Genomic DNA, 15,674 nt, shown 5'->3' on the forward strand with positions numbered 1-15,674 from the left:
TGGATGTGCGCGCTGGAAAAGTGCAGGGGTGGTCGGGCACACGAATAGATATAGTATAATTGGGCTAGAAGGGATATACTCGTACTATATCGTGTGTACTTCATATTAATATAATTGACTTGCGGTGGGAAAATCTTTTCGATACATGTCTGCCGTTTATTGATTAAAATCCCACTTTTTAGTCGCATTGAAATTGAAAACTTGTCAATGTGCTTTTTACCCTTGAAGTGAACGGTTCGATTTTTGGATAAGCCGTACAAAGTCCGCATTTCAAGTCATGCACGAGGCAAATCCTGGTAAAAGTGTGTAAAGTAGGAGTTTAAGGAGTTTTATGTACTGCACACACACATTTAGATTTATCAAAACTCAAAGCATAGTCAGCTGACATCTTTGGCATTGTGATATAACACTTGCACTCATACTCGGTTATAAAAGTATCTAACAGTATGCTCCATGGCAATATATTGTGGCCTACTTTTGGCAACCTTTGCAAGTGTTATCCTTGTGACTCTGTTAATTACTTGACAGAATCTTATTTCAAGCAGCACTACTAAATGGGCCCTTAAACTGATTGGCTTTATATGTGTTCTTTAATACACCCAATAGCCGCTCGCAAGGCCTTCTCGTCCACCAGCTCCTCGCGACGCAGCAGCAACGGGTGTGCCAGTGGCCACGATGTCGAGGAGGACGAGGAGGAGCAGCTCTACCAGGAGGCGTCATCCAGTGCAGGAACAAACAGCGTCGATGGCAGTGGCTTCAACCCCTTCACCGCCGCTGTCAGTGCGACACCGGTTACGGATTTCTATAGCAATGCCACCGTACTCATTACGGGCGGCACGGGTTTCGTGGGCAAAGTGTTAACAGAGAAATTGCTTCGCTCGTTTGGATTGCGTAAAATTTACATGCTGATACGCAGCAAGGACAGCCTGAGCGTGCAGGAGCGTTTGAAGGGCTTTTTCAATGAATCGGTAAGTGTCAGCACAGGATACGGTCAGACTGTCAGGATGTCAGTCGGCCCCTTTCCATTCCAACCCCCGGTTGGCCAGCACAATATCGGATAATATCCCAAACCCAACTACTGCCTTCGAAACAGATATTCAATAGGATGCGCGAGGAGTCACCGCAATTGTTGGCGAAGGTGCATCCGATACGCGCTGATTACAGTGCCATCGACCTGGACATTGATTCCGCCGACCGAGCAATGCTCTCGTCTGAGGTCCAGGTGAGTAACTTTTGTTGCTGCTCCATCGGCTCGCTTGCTCCATCAGCAGCAGTTTCCATGCACCGCAACCACTCCTCTGTCGGCAATTCAATCAATGGACTTTTTGTGTGAGAAACTTTTCATGGCTCTTTGTTGTGTTTGCCTATCTGGATGGCTCCCCCGATTCCTGTCTGCTACTATCTATTTGCACTAAAAAAAAAGGGGAACCAATCCTGCAAAATATGTCAGAAGGAGTATATACATATAGCGATAATAGCAATAATAATTAATTAAAGAAGTACATGTTACACTGATATCGTAAGTAGCATTCTATAGAAGCTAAGTTGCATGTGACATATTTAGCTTAGGGAAATTTCTTTCAGTGCTCAACCAATACCCCCTTGGCAGCCCTAGTTGGCGCATTACGTATACGTAGAACGTTGCATGCCAAAGGCAGGCTCAATGTTTACGACAACACCAGCCAGGCAGTCAGTTTATTTCCTTCGTTTCTCGCTCCTTATTTTTTCTGCTCTGTTTTGCTGATCACAAGAGGCACACGATATGTATACATGTGCATATGTATATGTATATATTTTCTACTTTTGAACAAAAATTGAAAAACCCGCCGCCACGTAAAACTGTGAAAATGTGTGTTGCTTCGCCGGCTGGTGGTTATAAAACACAATATATAAATAAATGAAAATTCCTGTGCATGCTTCAAGTGCCCGGCATGCGCGAGCCATTGTCCTGCCATCCGGGCGCATCCGCATCTGCACACGCATCTGCATCCTTGTCCGCATCCGCATCCGTTGGTAGTTTTTATTTTCCTCAGCTTCCCGTGGCGTTTGCAAAAACATTTTGCATACAAGTCACTCAGGCCTGGACGGTCTGCTTAGGGTCCGCTTGCACTGTTTTAAGCTGAAATTGCTTTGTTGTCGATGTTCAATGCACGCGTGGCACTGCAGGCTTCCCGCCTCATCGTCCTGTTTACAGGACCTGCCACCGCAACTGCCACCGCTCATCCTGCTGCATTTGGTGTGCCGACTTGGAGGCTGTCATGGAGCGCAGAGCAAACGATTGAGCGTGATGAAGAGGGATACAATAGAAACTCATTTAGCAAAGCTAAAATATTATATCTCTTTTTTTGTTACCAAGAAATCAAATATTGCTTTATGTCACGAATAAATATTAATTGGCTAGCTGTGAGATAATTCTAAGCACATACATATAGTTCGCTATATTAGTTATAGGACATGTTACATCTATAAGACACTAGATATTTGCCATCACTGACTACTGCTGCTGCTTTGTATGCGAATCTCATGTGCATTTTGCATGAGCATTTCTGTGCCACTGGGCGCTTCCCCTTTTGTTCTTTTCATTTTTAATATGCATTACAATTCCTGGGTCTGGTTTATCTTCGCCTGCAGATTGTCTTTAATGTTGTGGCTTCGGTGAAATTCAATGAGAAACTGAGCGACGCTATTGACATTAATGTCCTGGGAACGAAAAAGATCCTCGACTTGGCCATGGAAATGAAGCACTTGAAGGTAAGCTGAATGCAAACTATACTTTCATAAGTATTTCCGACTCTGCAAAAATAAGATTATACGAAAGTTCTTAATAATGATGACTTTGTTGAACAATAACTCGTTTTGCTTACTGAACCAACGAAAGTATCAGCAATCAATACGCCGGCATTCAATAACGATTCCATGCATATAATTTAAAAGCCTATTAAAGGCTTCCACCGACTTTATATTCCACCCATCATGGTTGGCATTGGCCGCACTTCCATTAGTGGAAATAAACAATGGTTAAATAAAGGTTCAATATTCGCATATCGCGCTTTTAAGTAACCAAAATACATAATGCCCCGTTGCTGAATAAATGCAAAAATATTTGAGTATGAATTGTTATATTTACGTGCTGTTCTCCCACTTTCCCACTTTTTCTCCCACGATTCCACCCTTTTTCCAACTATTTGGGTGTTTCATATTTTACGGCGTTGGCGGGCAAACAACAATTTCCAACACAATTCAATCAACATTCAACATGCGTGTTCCCCTCTCCGATTTCAATGCGCCCCTATTTGGATCCTGCCTGATGGAAAAACATAGTCCTTCGTGCACATTTCGACACTCTACTGCAACTGCAATCGCAAATTCATCAAGGAACAAGTGTACGAGAACGAAATTGGCTACGAAAAAATCATGCAGGTTGGTAGAGCTGGCATAAAGTTTATGCATTACAAAAGAAGTAGTTAAACCATTTCAATTAATAAATTTTAAATTCGAAACTTAACACTTAAAGCTATGAAAGATACATGAAGATTAATCTAGCTTTTCTTTAAAGACAAATGCAAATTTTAAAAACCTAACACTTAATTTAAGCTGTGTGGAATTTTCACCTGCATTCTAACTACTTCAGATCTATCGCACATTCGACGACGAGACTCTGGAGAAGATGCGGCACTGTCTCATTGGCCAGATGCCCAACACCTACACGATGACCAAGAAGTGTGCCGAGAATCTGGTGAATCACCGGGCATTCCACATGCCGGCGGGTATTTTTCGACCGCCCATAGGTGAGTTGGATGGCTGGAAGGAAGGAATATTTATTGCGGTTGCAGACTTGACTTAACAAACTAATTGTCAGATAATTAGCACAAATACCCAGGGGCAGGCATTGTGTAAGCAAAAACACACAAGCAACATTTCCAGCTCCTTCCATTTCGAGAGAGAGAGTGAGATAGTGAGATCCCCGGAGGATCTCTGTGGCAAACAAAAGGAATATTTAAAATTTTGTGAAAAATGGCCAACAGAGTTGTCTTCGTTCGGTAGCTAGTGAAATTTTAGGGGGAGGGTTCTTAGGGTTTACCAGATAAATGTATGTGGAAAAAGTTTTTATATTTCGTTTTTGTTTTTTTTTTGTTGCTGTTTTGGTGATTTTTTTGCTTCTTTGTTCGTGCTGCACAAAACGCAACGTAACGTAACGAACGAAACGTAACAAAAAGTCAGAGGATGGCTGACTTGGTTTACCATCGTCTCAGTGTTCAGTGCTCAGTGCTCAGGGCTGGAGGAATGGAGGAGTGGGAATCCTGGCTGCCGAAGCTCTCGAGGAGCAGAGCACAAACAAATTTTCATTTATTTTAACACAAAAATGCCAAAGCATCGTCCTCATGCAGCTGCATCCTAAGCTGGCTGTGCAAACGAGAATGGCAACGAAAAAGTAACATTTTTGGCTGATTTGGGAGATGCTGAAATACTCTAACGTAAAATAGTGGTTTTCAAAAATAAATGCTAGTTTGAATCTGAAAATATTTATAATCGGGGAGAGTTGAATTAGAAAGAACTTCCTTAAGCTTCATATTTCAGAATTATTACACGAACAGAACTTAACTCTTTGAATGGCTTTCTTTCCACATTTAACAATAAAATAATTCAAATGTTTAATTAGTACAAATATTTGGGATATCTTTTTATATTTATTATATACAAAATATTTACTATAAAATATTTAAAAGGTATAAGATCGCACTTGGCGATTTTGGAGTCCTTTGAACTCTTTGTAGTCAAAGAGTGTTGGTTGAAAAAATCAAGTCCAAAACTTGCAATTGGGAGTCAGGCATATCAGTTAGCGAAATGGCAAATGGAATGGGAAGTTCGGAATGAGTTGGCTTAGGTGGCATTGGTGGCTGGTAACCGAGCTGGTGGACCAGTTCCATCCTACCATTATCGCTTTGACGTTGGCGAAAATCAACAAGGATACTCCGAGCCACAGTAAAAATCCTGCTGCTTCTCTTGCGTCTGCGTCTGCGATTCTCTGGCCGAGCGAACAAAGCAGCCATTAATTCTTATTTATTCGCAGTAATGTCAACGTACAAGGATCCATTTCCCGGCTGGACTGATAATTTGTACGGGCCATCAGGTTTATGCACTTGGTCCGCCCGGGGACTCGTCCGTTGCATTTACGGCAAGGCCAGCTGCAAGGCGAACATGCTGCCCGCCGATTATGTGGTGAATGCCATGATAGCAACCGCCTGGGATATCGCTCGAAGGTTAGTCCACCAGCACATAGCACACACAGCATACAACACACGGCACATGGCACATGGCACTGAAGCATCCTGCTGAAGCGGCGCCAAAGGATGTGTAAAAGTTGTAAAGAGTTACACCGCAAGCTGATAGCAGTCGCCTGTTTGCAAACGGCAGGAAGAAGGTGCAATACCACGGTTGTAAATACCACGGACGGAGAAATTAAGAAGGGCAAAGGTCGCGGGCGATAATGTCAAGGGACAGGAAAAAAAGATCTCCTGCTTTTGCTATTTAACTAGGGTGCTTAATTTATTTTGTTGTATACTTTTCAGTTTTTTATTTGTGAGATTCTGATAATTTTTGTCATATTCATTAGCCAGTTTTTCCATTTTACGATTTTCACAATTATTATCATATTTATTATCCAGTTTTTGAATTTTAAGATTTTAACAATTATTTTATTATATAGTTTGTCCTTTGTAAGATTTTAACCACTATTGTCATATTCATTATCCAGTTTTTCTTTTGTACGAATTCAACAATTACTTTCATATTCATTATCGTTTATAAATCAATGTTATTCATATTATTGAATCTAGCACATTGTTGTATCATTTTATGTGTGTCAAATGAAGTGCTCTGTTTCTTTCCCTGCAGATTTAAGCTCCGCGAAAGTAAAGTGGATGGCAAAGCGGAGCTGCCCGTATACAACTACGTGTCCGATGCGAACAACATAACCTGGGGCCAATATATGCATCTGTCGCGCAAAGGATTTCACGAACCTTTCGACAAGGCGCTTTGGTGAGTTTATGCCACACACACTGTATGGTATTTGGTATAAAAATAAATATTCTTTATTGAATTTTTTCCGCCCCCCTTGAAAAAAAAACGAAATCAACACGAACCGCTGCCGTATTGTATGCATGTCTAATCCAATGCTTAAATATTGCCGAATTCTTGTGAATGGAAAATTTATCTATGCTCTGCTAATACCTCGAAACAACGAAACCTGAACGAAATACGGAATAAAAAACCGAAAAAAAAACACACACATGGCTCAAACAACCTAAAAACCAACGTACACAAACTGGAAACACAAAACGAACTGGGGATTGCCAACTAAACCAAATCGAACCCAAATGCCAAACGAAATCGCTTGAATCGCTATGTCCACGACCTCTCACACATACACATAAAAACACACACTCGCACACACACGTACATGTCCTGCGATCGACGGCATTATTGTCACAGGTGCTTCTCGTACGTTATAATACCATCGAAGCCTCTGCATTGTGCAATTGCATTTTTCTTGCACAATATCCCGGCTTATATTTTAGATTTAATTGCCATGGTCACCGGACAAAAGCGCATGTAAGTACACTCACACATCGATTCAGCTGCTCTCCACACAAAGACACACACACACATGCATGCCCGACCCTTTGCCACGCCCAATCTCGCCACCGCCCCCATTGCGAATATGCTTGCAGAGGTGGCAATGGTGTTGGTGTGTGGGTTTCCGGGGGGTTAGCTACATTGAATGGGTTTTAAATGGTACATGGAAAGGCAATTGAATGACCTGTTCAGGGTATCCATGGGGCACTCATTTTTTAACATGAACTCTGCCACAGATAAAGGGCTAATCAAGGGGAATTATAGTGGCCACAAATGCTCTATATGCAAACTTTAATAATCTCTGTAAACTGGAAGACTTTCTGCTAAGTATCTTAAAATATTGATTAGTTAGAACTTGGCAGATGCATACTTAAATACGCTTTCATTGCTAGAGAATGATTATATCCAGTTTAAAAACTTTAGGAAAGAAAAAGGAAGAGCACAGACAGTTCGTTGTTTCCATGCGTAGACCCTCTTGGCAAGCTTCTTAGTTGCGAGCGTATACGTAATATTTAACAAATTGCAATTAGAGCGCATTAGCCTCAGCATTTTGCCATTTATTTATGTAGGTGGTCGGAGCCCCGGCACGGACGCACTGCCTCCACTCTAGACCAACCCAATTAGCAAACATATTGACAACAATCTCTGCATCTCGGTACCAGAAAGTGCACCCCACACACACTTCATGCATTTTGTGCACAGAGAGATTGCAACAGTTGAAGTTATCATCAATTCTATATTGGCTTGCATATATAGTAGCATAGTAGTTTATTATTTTATTTCATATTTAATATCATATTTTATATGGTTTTGAGCTGAGCCCATGATTTCTTTCGGTGCAGCTATGTGAAGGCGTACGGGAAGATCTCTCGCATAATCGACATGATGGCTTGGTTCGGATTGAAGGAGTGGAAGTTCGCCCATCGCAACATTGACGAATTGAACGAGCTGCTGCCACGCGAGGAGCGTTCGGTGCTGCAGTTCAACATTGCGACGATTAATTGGAGCGAATATTTCCGCTCATACCTCAGCGGCATCAGGCGCTACTTCTTCAAGGATAGCGCTAACGATAATAAATTACAGCAGCGCAAAACTATTTATCGCAGGTGGGTCTGACTCACCGGGTTGGCTGCAAGGAAGGGTCCTTTGGTCCTTCGGTCCGTCGCTAAGTAGTTTTTAATTACACTTTGTTTACTACCTTTTTTGCATGCTGCATGCTGCTTGTGCTGCTCTGCATCTGTAACTGGACTCGCTCAGGATGCTCATTTTGCACACGCTGCTGAAGACGACATTTGGTCTTTCATTAATTATGTGCATGCTCCGAGTTTATCTCAGGGTTTTCAAAATTATGCCAAAGATTTCGCTCTGAACGGGCGTCGTTGTAAATTGTAATCTTAATAATCTTAATAAAACTGTGCGATTCTTAAAGCGTATATCCCACTCTTGTCTGGCATTACTCATACGCCGTGTGGCGTGGAACTTTTGACAACTTTTGCTCCCCAGCTTGTTCGCCTCCTTTCGCGCTGACAGACGTCTTAGTTGGCCCCTCTCGGTGGCTGGTAAGTAAAGTTACCTCTTCCGAACTTTTTTCCCATTCCTATACAGTATTCTATGCAGTAGGTAGAGGTATTACTTATAAACACATACATATATATATTTGGTTGTCACGCTGAGGTCCGTGAAATATGATGCAATTTCTGGCGCGATAAAGTTGCAAGGACGCCGCGATCTCGAAGCGCATCAAAATGTGAGCTGTGTGTGTTGACTTTGAGTGCGGGAAAGTTGGCGGTCGCTGTGGGTAAAGTTGCCAGATACTCTACTACTACTAAGCTACTATGCTGAGAAAACATTGGATATGTATTGTAAACATAATTATAATAAACAGAAAAATTTTAAAAATTATGGCCAGCAACAGCAGAACATACCGCTCTTAAGTTTGTTTGCTAACAAATTTAGAAGTTTGCATATGTATATTCAAGTATAAGATAAATGAAAGGAACTAGTGTAGTAATTGGTTTAGGTTTTACCAAATGGAATATTGAAGATAACTTATGGCCAATAAGGTGAAGTAATATCACTGTAATATTAGGGTATTCTAGTCCAACAAACCGCTAAAATACACCGTGTAGTTTCGCAAGAAAGAAAAATGGCCAAGAAGTGAAGTAAACAACATGACAAATACAAACACACACACCTACCATCAGCGACATATGTAAGTGGATGCATGTATGTGTGTGCTGGGCCAACATACATATATAATTTTAGTTAAAAGTTTTATTTCTCGCATATTTCATATTCTTGGCTGCAACTTTTTTCCACCTCCAGCATTTCCTTGTTTCATATATCATCCCAAAAAAGAAGGACAAAGAAAGAGACAGCAGCAGTGAGAGTAAGCGAGCAAGGGCGTCGCGGCGCATTCATTATTGTGTAATATTTTTACATTATTTTATTATAAATCAACAAAATGCACTCAACGCGGCAGCACACAAAACAAAAAAAAAAGAAGAAAATAAAGAGTTAAAAGTTGCATCTACGCCGACGCCGGCAGCAACTGCAACTTCTGCCGCTGACAGCAGAAACACATTAAACGTCATAAAATGCACAACGCAGCGAAAAGTCGCCGACAACGAGGGGGCGTTCAGGCCCTTTTGCCTTTATAATTTATTTTTGCTTGAATTAATGTGAATACTTTTTACCACTTGGCTGCACCGAGTTGCCCCAGCTACCTGATAGTGCAGCCTCCCGTTTCCAGTTACCAGCTTCCATTCAGTTCCCAGGCTGTGCCGCCTGATAAGGTAAGTGCTGCAGGAGGGCCCCCGAAAAATACTTAAAAATTATCTTAAGTGCAGTTGAAGAGGCACGTGTGGCAGGCAGCATCGACAGCTCGGGATTTCTATAAGGCGCTTACATATATCGAATTGTGCTAGTTTCGTATACTAAGCCAATTTCATTTCATACTGAAACTATAGTCAAGCGAATTATATTGATTAATGACTATAATTTTTATAGGAAAATCCTATGTAATTACAAGTTGCTGATCTAGTTTAAATTTACGCTCTAGCAAAGAAATTCCGAATCAGTTCTAGTTCCACAGTCAGCTTGGCATAATTAGCCCGGTCATGCTAATGGACGAGCGCTGGACGGAGTGGAGCCGAAAACTCACCGACCACCAGTGGGAAATATGCAACATCATCAGCTGTCAACTGCCAGCTGCAACATGCCGCATCAGATGCAGATGCGAGATGCGAGTTGCGAGCATGCAAGATGTGCAGCGAGTGTTGATAATCAAGTCAACATTAGAGAATGTCCGCTCATGCGGACACTGTGCTGCTCATGGGCGGGCAATGCGGCGTATGAGCAATATTCCAGCACCAGCAGCAGCAGCAGCACCATCAGCATCAGCGCCAAAACTCGAACAAAACCAATAAAATTATTGAATGGAACCCAAGCATAAATCACAAAAATTCAGGACAAGCATGCTAAGAATATTTAGCATGTTGCTCGCCCATGTTCTGTGTATTTTTGCGTTTCGTATAGATTTTTAATTTAAAACAACCTGGCCGAAGGTAAGCCGGAGCACCTGTGACTGGGGAAAATGCCCATGCCCTCGAAAGGCCATTAGTTGTTTGTCCAGGACCCAGCCTAATGTCCTCTTGTCAAAGTCCAACCTCAGACAGAGCTCCTGCCCCACACTCGCTGCACAAAGACACTGAGCGGAAGTGCTACACACATTAGATAACTCATTTTATAGAAGATAGAATAAGAAAACTAAAGTCAGTTTTATTAAAGTTTGAATGGATTATAATATAAGCTCTCAAAGATATTTCCAAGTGCCTATCCCTTTGGCAAATATGCCTAAGAATAATGGAAAAAAAGAGCATTTTTTCTCAGTGTGACTAGACGAGCTGTGCATGCAAAACGTAGCAAGCAATAAAGAAGATTTGTGTCGCCGTCGCATTTTGTGGATATATTTTTACCCCCTTCACATTCTCTTCCCTGCTCATCTGCTACTGCTCGTACTACCCTATTTTTTTGCAAATTCTGCAGAAAATCTCGGGCCGGAGTAGAAGTCAAGTTTGGTTTGGGCTAATGACCACAGAATGGCTGCTGGTTGCAGTCACTCAGGTAGGTCCTTCTGCATATGTATGTAACTTGGGCGGCAAAGGACATCTACAGAGGAAGGGTTCCACAGTTGATGTGCAGGACCTTCTATGTTATCACCGAACCTTGAATAAAATATTATAATTGAATAACAATTAAAACACACAAATAAAGGGCCATTTGCAAGCTATGTTATATATTAAGTTAATGTATAATTTGAGTCGGTTCATTCTCCGTAGCCAATGGCCCGAAAACAACCTTTACAAAAGTATTGAAAATATATAAACTAATTGTTGGACTTTCATGGCCACCTTTTCAATTAGCGTTCTGCAACATGTGGCTACACTGCAATTACAGTTCCTGCCCAATCTCACCCAGCACAGCAATTATTGATTTCCCCACCAAGTCCAGTCTGTGCTGTTTGAAGCCCATTAAATTCGCCGTTTGACCGGCCAACTCAACTTTCAACGTTTGCTCCCCAAAGATTACCGCAAATGCACAATGGTAAAATAATCATAATTGCATATAAAATGTTAATGGGCAATGGACCAGGGACCAAACGGCAGCGAAAATGTTTTGGCCAGCTCCTCGCCCTCCAAAAAAAAAGCTCAAAAAATGGGAACTAAAATAAAAAGAAAAATGCGCAAACTTTTTAATACACCAAAGGACACATTTGGGCCCCGCTTTGCCACTCCGCCCATCGAATGTGTGCGCCGCAAAATGCAAAAACAATTACGAAAACTTTGTTGCCGGGGCCCAGGATCTGGGAAAACAAGGGAAAACTGAACTCGAAAACCAAATGTGGGAAATTTCCCAAGCACAACTTTATGCTGTTTTTCTTTCGCCCCCAACTGGCTCGTTGCTCGTTGCTTGTTGCTTTTTATTGGTTATTTGTTGGCATCTTTTCAGCGTTCCTTTATTTTTTCCTGGATTTTTTTCGTTTGGATTTTTGCTTTCATGTTTTCATTGCTCAAAATGGGCGATGGGCGGAATGGCAGCGGCCAACACTTAAATTTACATAATTTCCGCTTCAAGTCGCCAGTGTAAAAGCTTTGGCCAGAATCAGCTGCTCTTGGTCCAGAGTCGGCCGTCCTAACTTGTTTCCCCTGTCCACGTCCATTACGTTTTATTTTTGGTCTTTCGCTGCTTGGAAAGCGCGGAAATGTTGGCAATATTTTAGCGCTTCCATTTAAGCTGAATTTCCCACCGTGTTCTCGGGGCCGAGCCCTTGTTTTTGTGGTAGACCCAACACGTTGCCGACTCTCGACTTTTTGGCCTTTGGCAAGTGCACGAACACAAAAACAAAAATGAAAACTAAAATGAAAACTAAAAGTGCAGCCCAACTTGTTGGGGCACCTAATACACCAAGGGCAACTATATAGACGCTTAGCAATTATGGCCACGCCAACTATTTTATCCCCACTCCACAAGGCCAAGTGAATTGCGAGTCCATCGAGTGGTTCCATGAAATGCGATAGGGTTGGGGTCCTGTGAAGGGGAAAGGGTGGGGATCCATCGATCTGCTTCGCCATTTGAAGTGCACAATTTCCGCAGGTGATGGAATCGTTTTCAACAAAAGTAAAGCAAAATGCTTTGGAATATACAGCTTAACCTTAACTCAGAATTGCAGTTCAGTGGGTTTAATTTGTAAGGAAAAAACAGGTCAAGTCTTCTTATGAGGAGTAAACATCTTTCCTATGATAATCCAGTTTTATGCTTATACATATATAGATTTTAATAAGACCTATTTATATCACAGATGGTCAGGCAAATAGGATATCTCGAAGTCTATTCAAGAGTTACCTGAAAACCTCGATATTTTAAGTGCTAACACACCGGAAGTTAATATTTACAATATTTTAATAGATCATTTAGTTTTTCATCCGTGCTCTCATGTTCATTCATGTTATTCTGATATTCTATGTTTAATAGATGAGATTGGAATGGTTTTCTTATATAATTTGATAAGGTTCGTAGTGTAGATATATAGATTCGATAAGCCTCAGTGTTGAAGAAATTTCCTAATGCTTTGGGAGTATCGATTTCATCTCTTTTATAGTTTTACTGAGCTACGGTCTCTCTAATTCCGAAAGTCTTTTCTGACATTACTACTAGTAAAATTTTGCAGAAGCAAAGCTGATTTGTCTTTCAAATAATGGAAAGTCTTATTGCAAACAACGAACCATTGGTGCAGCAAAGTTTGGCAAATGTGGAAGGCGGAGAGATGAAGAATGCATTGATCACCAATGCGTCTGCCAAAGAAGATGCACCCGCTGAAGTTGTTCCACTCGCCGGTAGGTGGAGCGACAAGACACTTAAAAGAAAAGAATAAGAGCAGCATGACAAGCATGACAAGCATGACCAGCAATTTGTAGACTGAGAAATTGCATTTATTATTATTTTATATTTAAAATAAACAGGCATCAATATTCCACTTCCGTTCTAGATTTTAAGAAAACTTCTGCTATAGATGAGGAAAACCCTGAGAAGCAAACTATGAAAGACCTTACAGCTCTAGAAACTGTTTCCTCTGAGCCAATAGGTAATGCTGTCTCGAGTTCTGATACATCTGCAGAATCAAAGGCTGCCAGTGATACATCCGTCGCGACCTCGTATGCCAAAGGAAAACTGGGCGAAGAGGATTCGTATCTCAAGATCACTGATGACGACTCGCAGTTGGATTCCTCTGAGAACGTTTCCATGGAAACCAGTAACCCTAAAAAGCAAAAGAGCAAGAAACAGATTTGGAAACGCCATCGCTTTGATCGCCAGTTGCTCAAGGTCCTGACCCCCAAGGATGCCATTACGATTCTGAATGAGTTGAAGGGCGTGACGATCGACATCATGAACGTAAAACGTGACCACGAGGGACAGATTGTGGCTCACATTGCGGTTAACTCAATTGAATACCATGCGACAGGCTCTTCAGTGAACTCTGCAAGGATTGCCGCCGCCGAGAAGGCACTGCATGACATCTTTATGGCCAAAATGAAGGCTCAGTTGGCCGACACAGAAGAGGACTCGGAAAGCGATGCGGATGATCTACTCGTAAAGCTGAACTCATATGCCATACACAAACTATTTGAGCAGTGGAAGAGCAAAGACATTGATGTTGCAGCTATGTATAATGAAATGCAGAATAAGCAGCAGCTTGCCATCGATCCGAAAACTTCGTCTTTAGCCAAGGAGTTGCCCAAATCATGGAAGACTATGCATCCTTGCGTGGTTCTCAACTGTATGCGCCCCATGTGCATCTACAACTTGTTGGGTTCCACTGGCGAAGCGCCGAATCAAACCTTTAACATGGGCATCTCTGTGGACAACCGCGAGTTTGAGGCTAATGGGAAGTCCAAAAAATGTGCACGTGCCAAACTAGCTGCCTTAGTTTGTAACAGCCTGTTTGGAACCGACTTTCCTCAACTATAAACGTAATGTTGTACGGGTTCATATGTTCAAAATCGAACATTACATTCGTAATTTTCCATCAATTTTATACGAAATACCTGTATCAGCTGTCTCAGAAAATTGTTAAAGGCTCTGGTATCGTAAATAAAACTTACAGCACTTTAAACACTTGCGAGGCTTGTCATCGCTATGTACACTTCATTTGCTTCTATATATAAGCTTTTATTTGAAAATGAAAAAGTTTGATCAATCGTTTTTATTACATCACCCCACAACCTATGCAATTTTGCATATTTGCATTCATTTTTCATATTCCATTTTCCTGCCGGTCACGCTAGAAAGACAAACAAAAAAGCGGGGGGACCCAGATCTTGGATATTGAATTTAATTAAAAATGTTCATGACAGTTCAACCAGCTTATTATCTCCTGTCATACTGAGTGAGCATAAAAAAAACGATTGTTGAATGAAAATGGAAAAATATTTCAGCGAACGTAATCGAATTCGAATTGGAATTGTTCCGCTGCAAATGGAAGTTGTTTAACTAGACAAAAAAAGAGAGAGAAGGAAAAGTGTTAATTTTATTACACGGTTCATCAATATCCCTCTCATTTCCGATTGGGTTTATTAATGCTTTCTCGCCCTAATGGTTACTCCTGGGAAATGGCTGGGCATCCGCGTTTAATGACAATTAACATTTTTCTAATGGCCGGCAATTAGGGGAATCCCCGGGCTTTAAGCAAGATTTATTCGAGTGAAGCCAAGTCCGGGAAAACCACTTTCTGTAGCTCAAGTCGAAGCCAAGTTCTCGCACAATGTTGGCCTTATTATTACATTGTTTATGAGAGCCCCATGCTTCGTGGCTTTCTCCCCGCTCAATTTATTGTTTTGTGTTCTGTTGTTCTTGTTGCTGGCTTGTTTTACAAGACCGTCTCGCACTGTTCACTAGTGTATGTTCCTACCCACCCCACAAAAGCCCCCAACCACCCACGGCCACCCCCTTTGAGGTCGCAGCATCTTGCGGTCCGCCTTAAGTCATATTTCCTTATTATCTGGGCGGTTTTCGACTTTGTTTTTGCGCCGCCCCTTGACTTTTTTGCGGCTGACCTTACGAAAAAATGGAATTATTAATGGCCTCGTCCATTTGCTGCTAAGTGGCGCAAATTGTGTGTTTGTTTATGTCATTTGGCGGGCCAGGGAACCTTAAAGATTTCCTCTGGTTTCTTTAACTACATTTTTCGGTGGCAACAGTTTATGGAGCGCAGTGAACCGTGCTGCACGTTAATGACCCACAAAGTTTGTAAAAAAGAATATACGTCAACCGGGGATTCGAAATTATAAACTCGAGATTTAGAGAAATATATAATTACAAAGAAAAATCTTACGAAATCTCGTATAAAAGTAAACCGCATACCTGCCAATAATAGCTAATTAATAAGAAATAATCATCGTACTGTTGGCCCCTGGGTGCAAGCTTAAAGGATCAGTTATCCCTACCCCATATCCTGCACAACCTGGCCAATACCTCAGACA

General features: G+C 41.6%; 2 protein-coding genes across 3 annotated transcripts; both read left to right on the forward strand.

Annotated features, from left to right (window-relative positions):
- Positions 1–236: 236 nt before the first annotated feature.
- On the forward strand, positions 237–8,005 carry LOC122617609 (fatty acyl-CoA reductase wat). Of its 2 annotated transcripts, XM_043793531.1 has the most exons (11): positions 237–302; positions 607–968; positions 1,094–1,222; positions 2,632–2,751; positions 3,322–3,420; positions 3,632–3,788; positions 5,072–5,261; positions 5,896–6,039; positions 6,493–6,612; positions 7,479–7,742; positions 7,894–8,005. In XM_043793531.1, the coding sequence occupies exons 1-11, from the start codon at positions 278–280 to the stop codon at positions 8,003–8,005; spliced, it is 1,722 nt and encodes a 573-aa protein (XP_043649466.1). In that variant the 5' UTR covers positions 237–277. The 2 variants fall into 2 exon arrangements, with proteins under 2 accessions (XP_043649466.1, XP_043649467.1); XM_043793532.1 differs by lacking the exons at positions 5,072–5,261; positions 6,493–6,612; positions 7,479–7,742; positions 7,894–8,005 and having other exon boundaries at positions 5,896–5,975.
- A 4,811-nt stretch (positions 8,006–12,816) lies between these two features.
- LOC122617267 (double-stranded RNA-specific editase 1) lies at positions 12,817–14,343 on the forward strand. The gene is made up of 2 exons (XM_043793037.1): positions 12,817–13,031; positions 13,184–14,343. The coding sequence occupies exons 1-2, from the start codon at positions 12,893–12,895 to the stop codon at positions 14,161–14,163; spliced, it is 1,119 nt and encodes a 372-aa protein (XP_043648972.1). The 5' UTR covers positions 12,817–12,892; the 3' UTR covers positions 14,164–14,343.
- Positions 14,344–15,674: the final 1,331 nt, after the last annotated feature.

This window comes from Drosophila teissieri, chromosome 3L (genome assembly GCF_016746235.2).
Source record: "Drosophila teissieri strain GT53w chromosome 3L, Prin_Dtei_1.1, whole genome shotgun sequence".
NCBI classification, from domain to species: Eukaryota; Metazoa; Arthropoda; class Insecta; order Diptera; family Drosophilidae; genus Drosophila; species Drosophila teissieri.